The following is a 14,643-nucleotide window of genomic DNA, read 5'->3' as shown; positions in this document are numbered from 1 at the left end:
AAGAGGGTTTGGCAGCCCTGCTGTAGGGGAACATTTTTGGTCCCAGGTAATGGGGACAGCCGAAGAACCCTTTTAGGTTCTAGATAGCACCTTTTTTCTAAGAGTTTAGGACACCAGGTGATTGCAACTAACCACCAGGTAGAAAAAAACCCTCCAGAACCAGAATTGAACATTCCTGGTTAAGGTAGTGACCTCAAGTATCCGAAGCTTCATCAGAAAGATCACACTTACAGGTTCCAAACATCTTGTGCAGACCTGAGGTAAAGAGGAAGCAGATATCGCACAACACCTTTACTGTAATTTGGTTTGTATTCCCGATGGCTGTGTGGAATAGAAAGGAAGAGGTGGATTACCTGCATGTGCAGGCTGTATTGCCATGCTCCTATACAGACGGTATACCTGGTTTTCTTTCTCAAGCTTGCTTTATTGAATTTGACGTCCCATATACAGTACACACACTACTCTGTCACACTGTCCGGGCGATTTATTTTTGCCAGGTCATTCAAATGGGAAAGTCTATGTCCATATACCATAAATACTCTGTAAAAATGTATGGGGTTTATTTTCATTTCCTATTAATTTTTCCATTGGCTGCTCCTTGTTCCATGAGTGTCACATTCCTCTCACACCAACATGATGTCAAGATTAGCCAGAGTTGAGGGAATGTCAATTATTTCACCATAGGTCCAGTTAGTACCTACAGCAGGCATCAATACAGTTGTTCCTCAATGATTTATTCAAACCAGGATGCTTTTCAGGAAGTCTATTATATTTTACTGACAAAATTATGGGTTTTCATTTGCATGAAAAAATTGTACTTATTGCAGTTAGCATTTAGGCCAATTTGACTGAAATCCATTTAAACTCTCTACTATAAACTGGTTAAACAAATAAGGACTGAGATCCCTAGATTTTCCTATCCACTCAATGTGAGAGACTCACTGGAAGACCTAAGTTAAAGACTGCTGGTAATTCTGTACACATACCATGTTTCTCCTGGGACATGGCATGGAGGCAGAGCAGGGTTTCCCAAACTCGGTCCTGGGGCCCACCCTGGGTGCACATTTTGGTTTTTGCACTAGCACAACACAGCTGATTCAAATAATCAAAGTTTGATGATGAGTTGGTGATTTGAATCAGATGTGTAGTGCTAGGATCAAGTTTGGCAAACCCTGGGGAAGAGAATGGATGGAGCCTCCAAAAAGTAAAGACATTTCCATAGGATTCCATGGCATACATCCAGGGTATTTCCTGGCTGTGACACATTCTTTATTAATTCCACAATACATTCAGAGGTTTGGTGGTCAATGTTTAGACTTTGCTGTTTTTTTTCTCCGTTATTGTAACTAAAGTATAGAATAGTGCCTCATGTACACAGTACTCACAGTCTTCTAGAGAAACATAATATGCAATTGTAACCGTTTGACATGCCAACCGTATGTGTAACTACAGTTGAAGTCGGAAGTTTACATACACCTTAGCCAAATACATTTAAACTCAGTTTTTTACAATTCCTAACATTTAATCCATCCTTGTAAAACTTCCCTGTCTTAGAATCAACACTTTATTTTAAGAATGCGAAATGTCAGAATAATAGTAGAGAGAATGACTTACTTCAGCTTTTATTTATTTCATCACATTCCCAGTGGGTCAGAAGTTGACATACACTCAATTAGTATTTGGTAGCATTGCCTTTAAAATGTTTAACTTGGGTCAAACGTTTTGGGTAGCCTTCCACAAGCTTCCCACAATAAGTTGGGTGAATTTTGGCCCACCTCCTGACAGAGCTGGTGTAACTGAGTCTTTTTCAGTTCTGCCCCCAATTTTCTATAGGATTGAGGTCAGGGCTTTGTGATGGCCACTCCATTACCGTGACTTTGTTGTCCTTAAGCCATTTTGCCTCAACTTTGGAAGTATGCTTGGGGTCATTGTCCATTTGGAAGACCCATTTGTGACCAAGCTTTAACTTCCTGACTGATAACTTGAGATGTTGCTTCAATATATTCACATACTTTCCCCTCATAATCCATCTATTTTGTGAAGTGCACCAGTCCCTCAAGCAGCAAAGCACCCCTACAACATGATGCTGCCACCCCCGTGCTTCACGGTTGGGATGGTGTTCTTCGGCTTGCAAGCCTCCCCCTTTTTCTTCCAAACACAACGATGGTCATTATGGCAAAACAGTTATATTTTTGTTTCATCAGACCAGAGGACATTTCTCCAAAAAGTACGATCTTTGTCCCCGTGTGCAGTTTCAAACCGTAGTCTGAATTTTCTATGGCGGTATTGGAGTGGTGTCTTCTTACTTGCTGAGCGGCTTTTCAGGTTATGTTGATATAGGACCCGTTTTACTGTGGATATAGATACTTTTGTTCCTGTTTCCTCCAGCATCATCACAAGGTCCTTTGCTGTTGTTCTGAGGTTGATTTGTACTTTTCGCACCAAAATACATTCATCTCTAGGAGACAGAACGCGTCTCCTTCTTGAGCGGTATGGCGGCTGCGTGGTCCCATGGTGTTTATACTTGCATACTATTGTTTGTACAGATGAACGTGGTACCTTCAGGCATTTGGAAATTGTTCTCAAGGAAGAACCAGACTTCCGGGGGTCTACACATATTTTTCTGAGGTCTTGGCTGATTTATTTTGATTTTCCCATGATGTCAAGCAAAGAGTCACTGAGTTTGAAGGTAGGCCTTGAAATACATCCACAGGTACACCTCCAATTGACTCAAATGATGTCAATAAGCCTATCAGAAGCTTCTAATGCCATGACATAATTTTCTGTAATTTTCCAAGCTGTTTAAAGATACAGTCAACTTAGTGTATGTAAACTTCTGACTCCCTGGAATTGTGATACAGTGAATTATTAGTGAAATAATCTGTCTGTAAACAATTGTTGGAAAAATTACTTGTGTCATGCACAAAGCAGATGTCCTAACCGACTTGCCAAAACTATAGTTTGTTAACAAGAAATTTGTGGAGTGGTTGAAAAACGGGTTTTAATGAATCCAACCTAAGTGTATGTAAACTTCCGACTTCAACTGTATTTATGGTATAAAAACCTTTTGATTAAGTCCCTAACCACTGATTTAATCACTGTAACTACCTCTCCTTTGCCATTTACAGTTTAAGTTTTCCACTGACGATGCCAGTGTCTTGGTGTTCTCTTTGACCTCACGCTGCTGGTAGAGCTTTGCCAGTTGTTGCCGTGTTGTGTACCTTGGCAGTTCCATGGCACTTGTGCCGTGTAGTGTACATTGGCAGTGCCAGAACCTTCCTTCCTAGAAATCACCAGGACAGCTGGAGATGAATGCTAATGCTGCAGTGTCAGGGACTTTCAAAATAGGACCATTAATGCTTAACATGCATTCTTCTCTCTTTTTATTCTTAAAGGCTTTCTGCTTATTTATTGTTATTTTTTATTTTGTTTTATTGAAACAACCTGGGGATGTCGGGAGGTAGAGGGCCAGCCAAAGCATGTGTTCTACGATGACAAACAGCTCTTTAGGCAGACCTAAACACTCCAAAAAAAATATTGGTAAATATACATGTCCCAAACTCCAAACGAAATGGATAGTTTTTATAGCCGTTTTCTCCCCTGAATAATCTGCTCCGTCTTTTGATGGAAAAATCTCATTCTATTGTTAATCTTTTGGGTTAATCTATATGGAAGGATGAACCACACAATCTTAATTATTCAGGGGTACTATTTTTCAAGTAAGCAATACATCTAAACAAGAAAATACAAAAAGAAATGGCAATGTTTTAACAATTCTATAGAAACAGAAGAGAATTCATAAAGTACAGTATATACAGTACCTCTGGAGAGTATTCAGACCACTTGACTTTTTCCACATTTTGTTACGTTACAGCCATATTCTGAAATGGATTAGATAAATAAAACTTCTCAGCAATCTACCCCATAATGACAAAGCGAAAACAGGGTTTTAGAAATGTATGCAGGGCTATCGACGTTAAGGCTAATCTGAAGATGGTGCTGGCTAAAGCTAAAACTGGCGAGTGTAGAGATTATAGAGATATTGTTATCCACGTCGGCACCAACAATGTTAGGATGAAACAGTCAGAGGTCACCAAGCGCAATATAGCTTCAGCCTGTAAATCAACTAGAAAGATGTCAGCATCAAGTAATTGTCTCTGGCCCCCTCCCAGTTAGGGGGAGTGATGAGCTCTACAGCAGAGTCTCACAACTCAATCGCTGGTTGAAAACTGTTTTCTGCCCCTCTAAAAAGATAGAATTTGTAGATAATTGGCCCTCTTTCTGGGACACACCCGTAAACAGGACCAAGCCTGGCCTGTGACGGACTCTAGCTGGAGGGGTGCTCTCATCTTATCTACCAACATTGACAGGGCTTTATCTTCTCTAGCTCCACAATGAAATAGGGTGCAGGCCAGGCAGCAGGCTGTTAGCCAGCCTGCCAGCTTAGTGGAGTCTGCCACTAGCACAGTCAGTGTAGTCAGCTCAGCTATTCCCATTGAGACTGTGGCTGTGCCTCGACCTAGGTTGGGCAAAACTAAACATGGCAGTGTTCGCCTTAGCAATCTCACTAGAATAAAGACCTCCTCTATTCCTACCATTATTGAAAGAGATCGTGATATCACATCTCAAAATAGGGCTACTTAATGTTAGATCCCTCTTTTCCAAGGCAGTTATAGTCAATGGACTAATCACTGATCATAATCTTGATGTGATTGGCCTGACTGAAACATGGCTTAAGCCTGATGAATTTACTGTGTTAAATGAGGCCTCGCCTCCTGGTTACACTAGTGACCATATCCCCCGTGCATCCCGCAAAGGCGGAGGTTTTGCTAACATTTACGATAGCAAATTTCAATTTACAAAAAAAAAAATGACGTTTTGTCTTTTGAGCTTCTAGTCATGAAGTCTATGCAGCCTATTCAATCACTTTTTATAGCTACTGTTTAAAGGCCTCCTGGGCCATATACAGCGTTCCTCACTGAGTTCCCTGAATTCCTATCGGACCTTGTAGTCATAGCAGATAATATTCACATTTTTGGTGATTTTAATATTCAAATGGGAAAGTCCACAGACCTACTCCAAAAAGGCTTTCGGAGCCATCATCGACTCAATGGGTTTTGTCCAACATGTCTCTGGACCTACTCACTGTCACAGTCATACTCTGGACCTAGTTTTTTCCCATGAAGTAAATGTTGTGGATCTTAATGTTTTTCCTCATAATCCTGGACTATTGGACAACCATTTTATTACGTTTGCAATCGCAATCGCAACAAATAATCTGCTCAGACCCCAACCAAGGAGCATCAAAAGTCGTGCTATAAATTCTCAGACAACCCAAAGATTCTTTGATGCCCTTCCAGACTCCCTCTGCCTACCCAAGGACGTCAGAGGACATAAATCAGTTAACCACCTAATTGAGGAACTCAATTTAACCTTGCACAATACCCTAGATGCAGTTGCACCCCTAAAAACATTTGTCATTTGTCATAAGAAACTAGCTCCCTGGTATACACTGCCTTCCTGAAGACAAACAATGTATACAAAATGCTTCAGTCTGGTTTTAGACCCCATCATAGCACTGAGACTGTACTTGTGAAGGTGGTAAATGTCCTTTTAATGGCGTCAGACCGAGGCTCTGCATCTGTCCTCGTGCTCCTAGACCTTAGTGCTGCTTTTGATACCATTGATCACCACATTCTCTTGGAGAGATTGGAAACCCAAATAGGTCTACACGGGCAAGTTCTGGCCTGGTTTAGATCTTATCTGTTGGAATGATATCAGTTTGTCTCTGTGAATGGTTTGTCCTCTGACAAATCAACTGTAAATTTCGGTGTTCCTCAAGGTTCCGTTTTAGGACCACTATTGTTTTCACTATATATTTTACCTCTTGAGATATCATTTGAAAACATAATGTTAACTTTCACTGCTATGCGGATGACACACAGCTCTACATTTCAATGAAACATGGTGAAGCCCCAAAATTGCCCTCGCTAGAAGCCTGTGTTTCAGACATAAGGAAGTGGATGGCTGCAAGCGTTCTACTTTTAAACTCGGACAAAACAGAGATGCTTGTTCTAGGTCCCAAGAAACAAAGAGATCTTCTGTTGAATCTGACAATTAATCTTGATGGTTGTACAGTCGTCTCAAATAAAACTGTGAAGGACCTCGACGTTACTCTGGACCCTGATCTCTCTTTTGATAAACATATCAAGACTGTTTCAAGGACAGCTTTTTTCCATCTATGTAACATTGCAAAAATCAGAAACTTTCTGTCCAAAAATGATGCAGAAAAATGTATCCATGCTTTTGTTTCTTCTAGGTTAGACTACTGCAATGCTCTACTTTCCGGCAACCCGAATAAAGCACTAAATAAACTTCAGTTAGTGCTAAATATGGCTGCTAGAATCCTGACTAGAACCAAAAAATGTGATCATATTATTCCAGTGCTAGCCTCCCTACACTGGCTTCCTGTTAATGCAAGGGCTGATTTCAAGGTTTTACTGCTAACCTACAAAGCTTGCTCCTACCTATCTTTCCAATTTGGTCCTGCTGTACATACCTACATGTACGCTACAGTCACAAGATGCAGGCCTCCTAATTGTCCCTAGAATTTCTAAGCAAACAGCTGGGGGCAGGGCTTTCTCCTATAGAGACCTATGGAATGGTCTGCCTACCCATGTGAGAGACGCAGACTCAGTCTCAACCTTTAAGTCTTTACTGAAGACTCATCTTTTCAGTAGGTCATATGATTGAGTGTAGTCTGGCCCAGGAGTGTGAAGGTGAACGGAAAGACTCTGGAGCAACGAACCGCCCTTGCTGTCTCTGCCTGGCCGGTTCCCCTCTCTCCACTGGGATTCTCTACCTCTAACCCTATTACAGGGGCTGAGTCACTGGCTTACTGGTGCTCTTCCATGCCGTCCCTAGGAGGGGTGCGTCACTTGAGTGGGTTGAGTCACTGACGTGATCTTACTGTCTGGGTTGGCGCCCACCCTTGGGTCGTGCCATGGTGGAGATCTTTGTGGGCTATACTAGGCCTTGTCTCAGGATGGTAAGTTGGTGGTTGAAGATATCCCTCTAGTGGTGTGGGGGCTGTGCTTTGGCAAAGTGGGTGGGGTTATATCCTGCCTGTTTGGCCCTGTCCGGGGGTATCATCGGATGGGGCCACAGTGTCTACTGACCCCTCCTGTCTCAGCCTCCAGTATTTATGCTGCAGTATGTGTCGGGGGGCTAGGGTCAGTCTGTTTTATCTGGAGTTCTTCTCCTGTCTTTTACGGTGTCCTGTGTGAATTTAAGTATTTTCTCTCTCTCTCTCTTGACCTTTCTAGGGAGTTTTTCCTAGCCACCGTGCTTCTGCACCTGCATTGCTTTCTGTTTGGGGTTTTAGGCTGGGTTTCTGTACAGCACTTTGAGATATCAGCTGATGTAAGAAGGGCTATATAAATACATTTGATTTGATTTATAAAAATGTAAAAAACAAAAATACCTTATTTACATAAGTATTCAGACCCTATGAGATTGGACATAATTTCGAAAGGCACACACCTATCTATATAAGGTCCCACAGTTGACAGTGCACGTCAGACAAAAAAACAAGCCATGAGATCAAAGGAATTGTCCATAGAGCTCTGAGACAGGTTTCTGTCGAGCCACAGATCTGTGGAAGGGTACCAAAACATTTCTGCAGCATTGAAGATCCCCCAAGAACACATTGGCCTCTATCATTCTTAAATGGAAGAAGTTTGGAACCACCAAGACTCTTCCTAGAGCTGGCCGCCCTGCCAAACTGAGCAATCCGGGAAGAAGGGCCTTGGTCAGGGAGGTGACCAACAACCCAGTGGTAACTCTGGTAGAGCTCTAAAGTTCCACTGTGGAGATGGGAAAACCTTCCAGAAGGACAACCATCTCTGCAGCACTCCACCAATCAGGCTTTCATGGTACAGTGGCCAGGCGGAAGCCACTCCTCAGTAAAAGGCATATGACAAGCCATTTTGAGTTTGCTAAAAGGCACCTAAAGACTCTCAGACCATGAGAAACAATATTCTCTGGTCTGATGAAACCAAGATTGAACTTTTTGGCCTGAATGCCAAGCGTCACGTCCTTGAATGTCCTTAAGTGTCCCAGCCAGAGCCCGGACATGAACCTGATAAAACATCGCTCCCTATCCAACCTGACAGAGCTTGAGAGTATCTGCCGAGAAGAATGGGTGAAACTCTCAGAATACAGGTGTGCCAAGTTTGTAGGGACATACCCAACAAGACTCGATGCTGTAATTGCTGCAAAGGTGCTTCAACAAAATACTGAGTTAAGGGTCTGAATAGTTATGTAAATGTAATATTTATATAAATTGTATAAATTAGCACATATTTCTAAAAACCTGTTTTTGCATTTTCATTATTGGGTATTGTGTGTAGATTGATGGGGGGGAAAAACTATTTAATACATTTTAGAATAAGGCTGTAACGCAACAAAAAAGTCAAGGGATCTGAATACTTTCCAATGGCACTGTATATATATTTAAATTATTACTGGAAAATCTTGTGTTTGTGTTTTTTACAGGACCGAGTTTACATAATGAGTGTATTGAGAAAGCCAAATTGCCTATCAAATTGTTTTCTGGCCCCTGGGAAGGAACATCTCTGTGGGAGAAAAAGAAAGAGGGAGAAGAAGAAGAGGGAGAAGAAGAGGAGGAAGAAGAGGGAGGAGAAGAAGAAGAAGAAGACAGGAGGGCTTGTGAGTGCGTCAGATATCCTGAGAGAGTTGGCCCAGTTAAATTTCCCTGACACAGATGTCAAACGGTCTTGTTTGCAAAGCCTAGTGTTTAAGTGTGGATCTGCTAGGCTTCTCTTCTCCTATCTGGCTGCTCTGCTCTGCTCTACTGGGATAGAATCACTGATGAAGGTATCTACTGTCTGGGTCTGGGGCACTGTTACAGCTGATGAAGGTATGTAATGTCTGGGTCTGGGGCACTGTTACAGCTGATGAAGGTATGTAATGTCTGGGTCTGGGACACTGTTACAGCTGATGAAGGTCTGTACTGTCTGGGTCTGGAGCACTGTTACAGCTGATGAAGGTATGTAATGTCTGGGTCTGGGGCACTGTTACAGCTGATGAAGCTATGTAATGTCTGGGTCTGGGACACTGTTACAGCTGATGAAGGTCTGTACTGTCTGGGTCTGGGGCACTGTTACAGCTGATGAAGGAATGTAATGTCTGGGTCTGGGGCACTGTTACAACTGATGAAGGTCTGTACTGTCTGGGTCTGGGGCACTGTTACAACTGATGAAGGTATGTAATGTCTGGGACTGGGGCACTGTTACAGGTGATGAAGGTCTGTAATGTCTGGGTCTGGGGCACTGTTACAACTGCTTTTTCATGCTGCCTTTTTATTTATTGAATATAAATGAGATTATGTGATAACTGTATGCAATAAGAAAGTTACTAGTTTTTATTGATGTTTTTAGATATGTGAGAATGAAATAATGGCTACTTGTTCAACAGACAATTTTTTTTTGTCAAATTGAATTAATATTATATTGATTACAAATAGTAGTGTCTAAAGTACAGTTTGAGCAATACTCATAATGTATGTTACAAAATGTAATGATTACATTATGTCTGTGTAATTTATGTATTAATTAATATGGTTGAAATATGGTTATATTGTCTCTATATTAGGGTCTACCTACAGTACTGGTATATATATTGTTTGCCACACTACAGACAATACGTTAGGAATTGAAACAATTGTATTCTCTTTGTCTCCTGTGTAAACTTGATTCTGACTTCTAATCATTAACTTGCTTATTAATTCTTAATTGATAAAAACGTTGATATAGTCCAGCTAACACTTTGCACAGAAATTAGAAAAAATTACGAGGCAGTTAGCCAGGGGGTTGTTTTAGAGAAGCTTTCCCCCAACCATTTTTGCCCTTTTGACTCTTTTTAAAAACATACGTTATTTAACATTCTTGCACTCAATTCCTCTGCCCTCCACAGAAGCCTGCTAGAATCCTGTGTTGCCAGAGCCCGACCCAGAGACAAGAGAAGAGGGTTGAGATGCGTCCTGTTTGTGCTCAGCTCCTCTTCGCTGCCATCTTGTGGTCAATGCCTTACACTGGAGCTGCTGCTGTGCGGAGCCTATCCAAATCCAACCGGACTAACCATCTCCACCTAACTAGACCTGGTTTCGAGTCAGACCCTGACTCTGACTGGAGTAATCTGAATCTTACCAGCATCAGCGTGCCTCGTATCCGAAGGAGGCGAGCCATCTCCTCCAGAGAAATTAATTCCTTGTTGGATTATCACAACCTTGTCCGCTCCCAGGTCTTCCCTCAGGCTGCCAATATGGAGATCATGGTGAGGCCCCTGCATCTGCTGAACCAGGACAGGAAAACAAGGGACTGCTCCTCTGTCACATTCTATGGCTGGGCTTACTAACACTTAATCAAATCTGAAACATAACTGTGGTATTCTTGCTCTACACACAGTTAGATTTGACGTTTGAGAATGATATTTTTTAAATAATTGTTTTATTATGTATATTTATTGAATAAGTCAAATCTCACATAAGTAAGTACAGATAAAATCAAACATAATGTGAAAAAGAGTCGCTAGAATAAAATATATTTGAGAAGTGTTGAACAGCTGCTCTCTCACTCTCCATGCTTTAGGTGTGGGATGAGCAACTGGCTAAATCAGCAGATTCCTGGGCTTCCCGCTGCATATGGGATCATGGACCCTCACAGACCATGAGATATATGGGCCAAAACCTGTCCATCAACTCTGGCAGGTACTGTAGAACTAGCCCTGTTCTTTCAATGTTTACAACTGTTTTATAGCTGTTTCTTATGTGATTGTTGGAGATCTGGTGTGTTTTTGTTCAACAAAGACTGTTGAACACTGTCTAATGCTACAGTATATCTAGTCAAATATGAAGTAGGGTGGTATTTTAAGAAACATGAAATGCTGAAAGGTATTTTCCTTCTCCTAGTTACTGGTCAATCATTGAGCTGGTGAGGTCCTGGCAAGATGAGAAAAACTCCTTCTCCTATCCCAACACATGCAGTGGACCAGTTTGTTCCCACTATACACAGGTGTGTGGCATAGATATTGCACTAAATAAGAATGTACAGATGTAGGATTTTAATTTGAGACAGTTTGCTACAGCAGGAAAATGATCCTGCAGCTACATGAAATGTGAATTATTATGTGTATTATAATTCATGTACATTTTTGTAGGGGTTGATACATTTTTCATTAGGGCAAATCAAGTATTACATTTCAAAGTGTAAATTACAAACGTTAGAAGCCTGTTTAAAACTCAAATACTCAACAAAAGAGTGTTCCAATTAAGATCCTACATATTTTTTTGTGGTATGTACTATATATGGTCTTCTATTTACAGAAGATCTGTGCTTTGCTGGTATAGTTTATATTTGTATTAGTAAGAAATTGGGTGACTGTGTGTGAGAACTGTCTGTGATTGATCATGTTGACCATGAGAACTACACATTACATCAACACATTTCAGATGGTCTGGGCCAATACCAATAAGATGGGATGTGCCATCAACAAATGCTCAAACATGAATGTGTACGGGAGCTCTTGGAGGACAGCAGTGTTCCTGGTTTGCAACTACTCTATCAAGTAAGTACACACTTCTCTGTTCATGGCAAGAGCAAGCGATCTTGTTATAATGAACACTTTACAGTATACGCAAATAGACATATACAGTACATACCCAATATAGATTAATAACCTCTACAGGAAAGGTGGGTTCCCATGCAGGACGGTTGAGCTAACGTACGCTAATGTGATTAGCATGAGGTTGTAGGTAACAAGAAAATTTGCCAGGGCATAGACAAATCTGATATTGGCAGAAAGCTTAAATTCTTGTTAATCTAACTGCACTGTCCAATTTACAGTAGCTATCACAGTGAAAGAATACCATGCTATTGTTTGAGGAGAGTGCACAGTTATGATCTTGAACATGTATTAATAAACCAATTAGGGCAGTCTTGATACAACATTTTGTACAGAAATCCAATGATTCATTGGATCGGTCTAAAATGTTGCACATACACTGCTGCCATCTAGTGGCCAAAATGTAAATTGCACCTGGGTTGTAATAATACATTATGGCCTTTCTCTTGCATTTCAAAGATGATGGTACAAAAATGAAACACATGTTTTTTTCTTTGTATTATCTTTTACCAGATCTAATGTGTTCTATTGTCTTACATTCATTTAATACACTCCTTTTTCTATTGTATAAGCTTGACTCATCAGAGCCTTATATTTAATTGAATATCCTTTATAATGACAGGAAACAAACAAGCAAACAAGATCAGAAGTTAACCATGTTTTATTTCTCTTCCAGAGGGAACTGGGTTGGAGAGGCTCCCTATAAGAGTGGCAAACCGTGCTCTGCCTGTCCATCAAAATATGGAGGTTCATGTAACAGAAAGCAGTGTTCCTTCAGTGGTTCAAAAGCCAAAGCCAAGAAAAGAAAAAGGTATTAGAAAGACATCAGTCATACTTTCCCTGTTATAATGGAAGACTTTTTAGAGTTCATTGTTTCTGGTCAATTATTCTGTTCCATTCATCTCAGCAACAAACAACTGCAAGAGAGGGTGTGTGAAAGAAAGGTGAAGGATTTCTAAACATAAAAAACGAATCAAAGCACAAGACCTGCTTTTTTCAGCGATTCAATTCTAGTACCACTATTTTTGTGTTTATCATAAACTAATGTTTGATCCATCCACTGGATGTTAGGGAAATAATGTTTTTCCCCCTCGGTCATGATGTTGTGAACTCTATGTAAACTCTTGGGTTGTAAAGCTCCATTTTCTCGCCATGACACAGAAAGAACCCAGCTACCAAAAACCAGACAGTACTTCTGTTGTATACATTTGATTATGGCCTTTTTTGAAAATGTTAAGAAGATGAGTGCAATGTACACTATATATACAAAAGTATGTGGACACCCCTTCAAAACAGTGGATTCTCTATTTCAGCCACACATATTGCTGACAGGTGTATAAAATCAAGAACACAGTCATGCAATCTCTCATTGACTTTCAATGTGGCACCGTCATAGGATGCCACCTTTCCAACAAGTCAGGTCTTGAAATGTATGCCCTGATAGATCTTTCCCGGTCAACTGTAAGTGCTGTTATTGTGAAGTGAAAACGTCTAGGAGCATCAACAGGGAAGTTGTAAGCCACACAAGCTCACAGAATGGGATCATCGAGTGCTGAAGTGCGTATCGAGTTTAAATCGTAAAAGTTGTCTGTCCTCGATTGCAACACTCACTACCAAGTTCCAAACTGCCTCTGGAAGCAACGACAAGAACGGTTCGTCTGGAGCTTCATGAAATGGGTTTTGGCCGATTAGCCGCTTACAAGCCTAAGATCACCAATGGCAATGCCAAGTGTCAGCTGGAGGGGTGTAAAGCTTGCCGCCATTGGACTCTGGAGCAGTGGAAACGTGTTCTCCAGAGTGATGAATCGCGATGCCAGGAGAACGCTACCTGCCCCCAATGCATAGTGTCAACTGTAAAGTTTGGTAGAGGGGGAATAATGGTCTGGGACTGTTTGTCATGGTTCGGGATAGGCCTCTTAGTTCCAGTCTAGAGAAATCTTAATGCTACAGCATACAATGACATTCTAGACAATTCTGTGCTTCCAACTTTGTGGCAACAGTTTGGGGAAGGCCCTTTCCTGTTTCAGCATGACAATGCACCCGTGCACATAGCTAGGTCCATACAGAAATAGTATGTTGAGATTGGTGTGGAAGAACTTGAATTGACTGCACATAGCCCTGTCCTTAACCCCATCGAACACCTTTGGGATGAATTGGAACACCGACTACGAGCCAGGCCTAATTGCCCAACATCAGTGCTCGACCTCACTAATGCTCTTGTGGCTGAACGGAAGCAAGTCCTTGCATCAATGTTCCAACATCTAGTGGAAAGCCTTCCTAGTTGAGTGGAGGCAGTTATAGCAGCAAAGGGGGGACCAACTCCATATTAATGCCCACGATTTTGGAATGAGATGTTTGACGAGAAGGTGTCCACATATTTTTGGTCATGTAGTGTATTTGTATGCTTATGCCAACGTGTTTGATAAATCCACAAATTGTTTGCACTGCTTTTAGCTAAAAATAAGCACTTTTATAGTTACTGTTTTTTATTATTATTATTTTATAACACTTGTTTACTGTAGATTTAGAGACATTGATCATGTTGGTTACTTGTTCTCTTGTAGACCAATTTTTAAAAAAAAATTATAACATTGTAATACACTTATTACAGCTCATGATTGGCCTGAATGTGAAATAACTGTCAATAATTATTTGAATAAAAAAGAAAGGAGTTTAACTCAGTAGTGGGTGTTTAAACCTTACAGTTCCAGGTTGCTTTTTCACTTATCTGTATTAAAAGGAGATTTTCTTCCTATTTCTTCCTTGCCAATCCCATCTTAATATTAATGTACACCTAAACACAGCATGTCAGCATAGATACTATACATTGGAAACTATGACTGGCTACATGTGCATGTTATCTCAAATGTCCCCTGGCCTGCATCTGTTTTCATTTAACTAGGAGTCTAGTGGAGGCTAGGAGAGACTAGGGGAGGCTAG

General features: G+C 41.0%; 1 protein-coding gene across 1 annotated transcript; it reads left to right on the top strand.

Annotated features, from left to right (window-relative positions):
• Window positions 1–1,166: 1,166 nt before the first annotated feature.
• On the top strand, window positions 1,167–13,416 carry LOC110532636 (peptidase inhibitor R3HDML). Its single transcript, XM_036988647.1, has 7 exons — window positions 1,167–1,204; window positions 8,557–8,730; window positions 9,997–10,356; window positions 10,671–10,789; window positions 10,991–11,093; window positions 11,531–11,646; window positions 12,380–13,416. Exons 2-7 carry the CDS (start codon window positions 8,572–8,574, stop codon window positions 12,519–12,521), a joined length of 999 nt encoding a protein of 332 aa, XP_036844542.1. The 5' UTR covers window positions 1,167–1,204; window positions 8,557–8,571; the 3' UTR covers window positions 12,522–13,416.
• The last annotated feature ends 1,227 nt before the right edge of the window (window positions 13,417–14,643 follow it).

Source organism: Oncorhynchus mykiss, chromosome 9 (genome assembly GCF_013265735.2).
Source record: "Oncorhynchus mykiss isolate Arlee chromosome 9, USDA_OmykA_1.1, whole genome shotgun sequence".
NCBI lineage: Eukaryota > Metazoa > Chordata > Actinopteri > Salmoniformes > Salmonidae > Oncorhynchus > Oncorhynchus mykiss.
This window is presented reverse-complemented; position numbering and strand designations above follow the sequence as displayed.

Excerpts from the sequence above, each read along its gene's own strand:
- LOC110532636 (XM_036988647.1), top strand. The coding sequence starts at position 8,572 with ATGAGTGTATTGAGAAAGCCAAATTGCCTATCAAATTGTTTTCTGGCC. Across the intron at positions 10,357-10,670 it reads CTGCCAATATGGAGATCATG|GTGTGGGATGAGCAACTGGC; the intron begins GTGAGGCCCCTG and ends TCCATGCTTTAG. Across the intron at positions 11,094-11,530 it reads TTTGTTCCCACTATACACAG|ATGGTCTGGGCCAATACCAA; the intron begins GTGTGTGGCATA and ends AACACATTTCAG.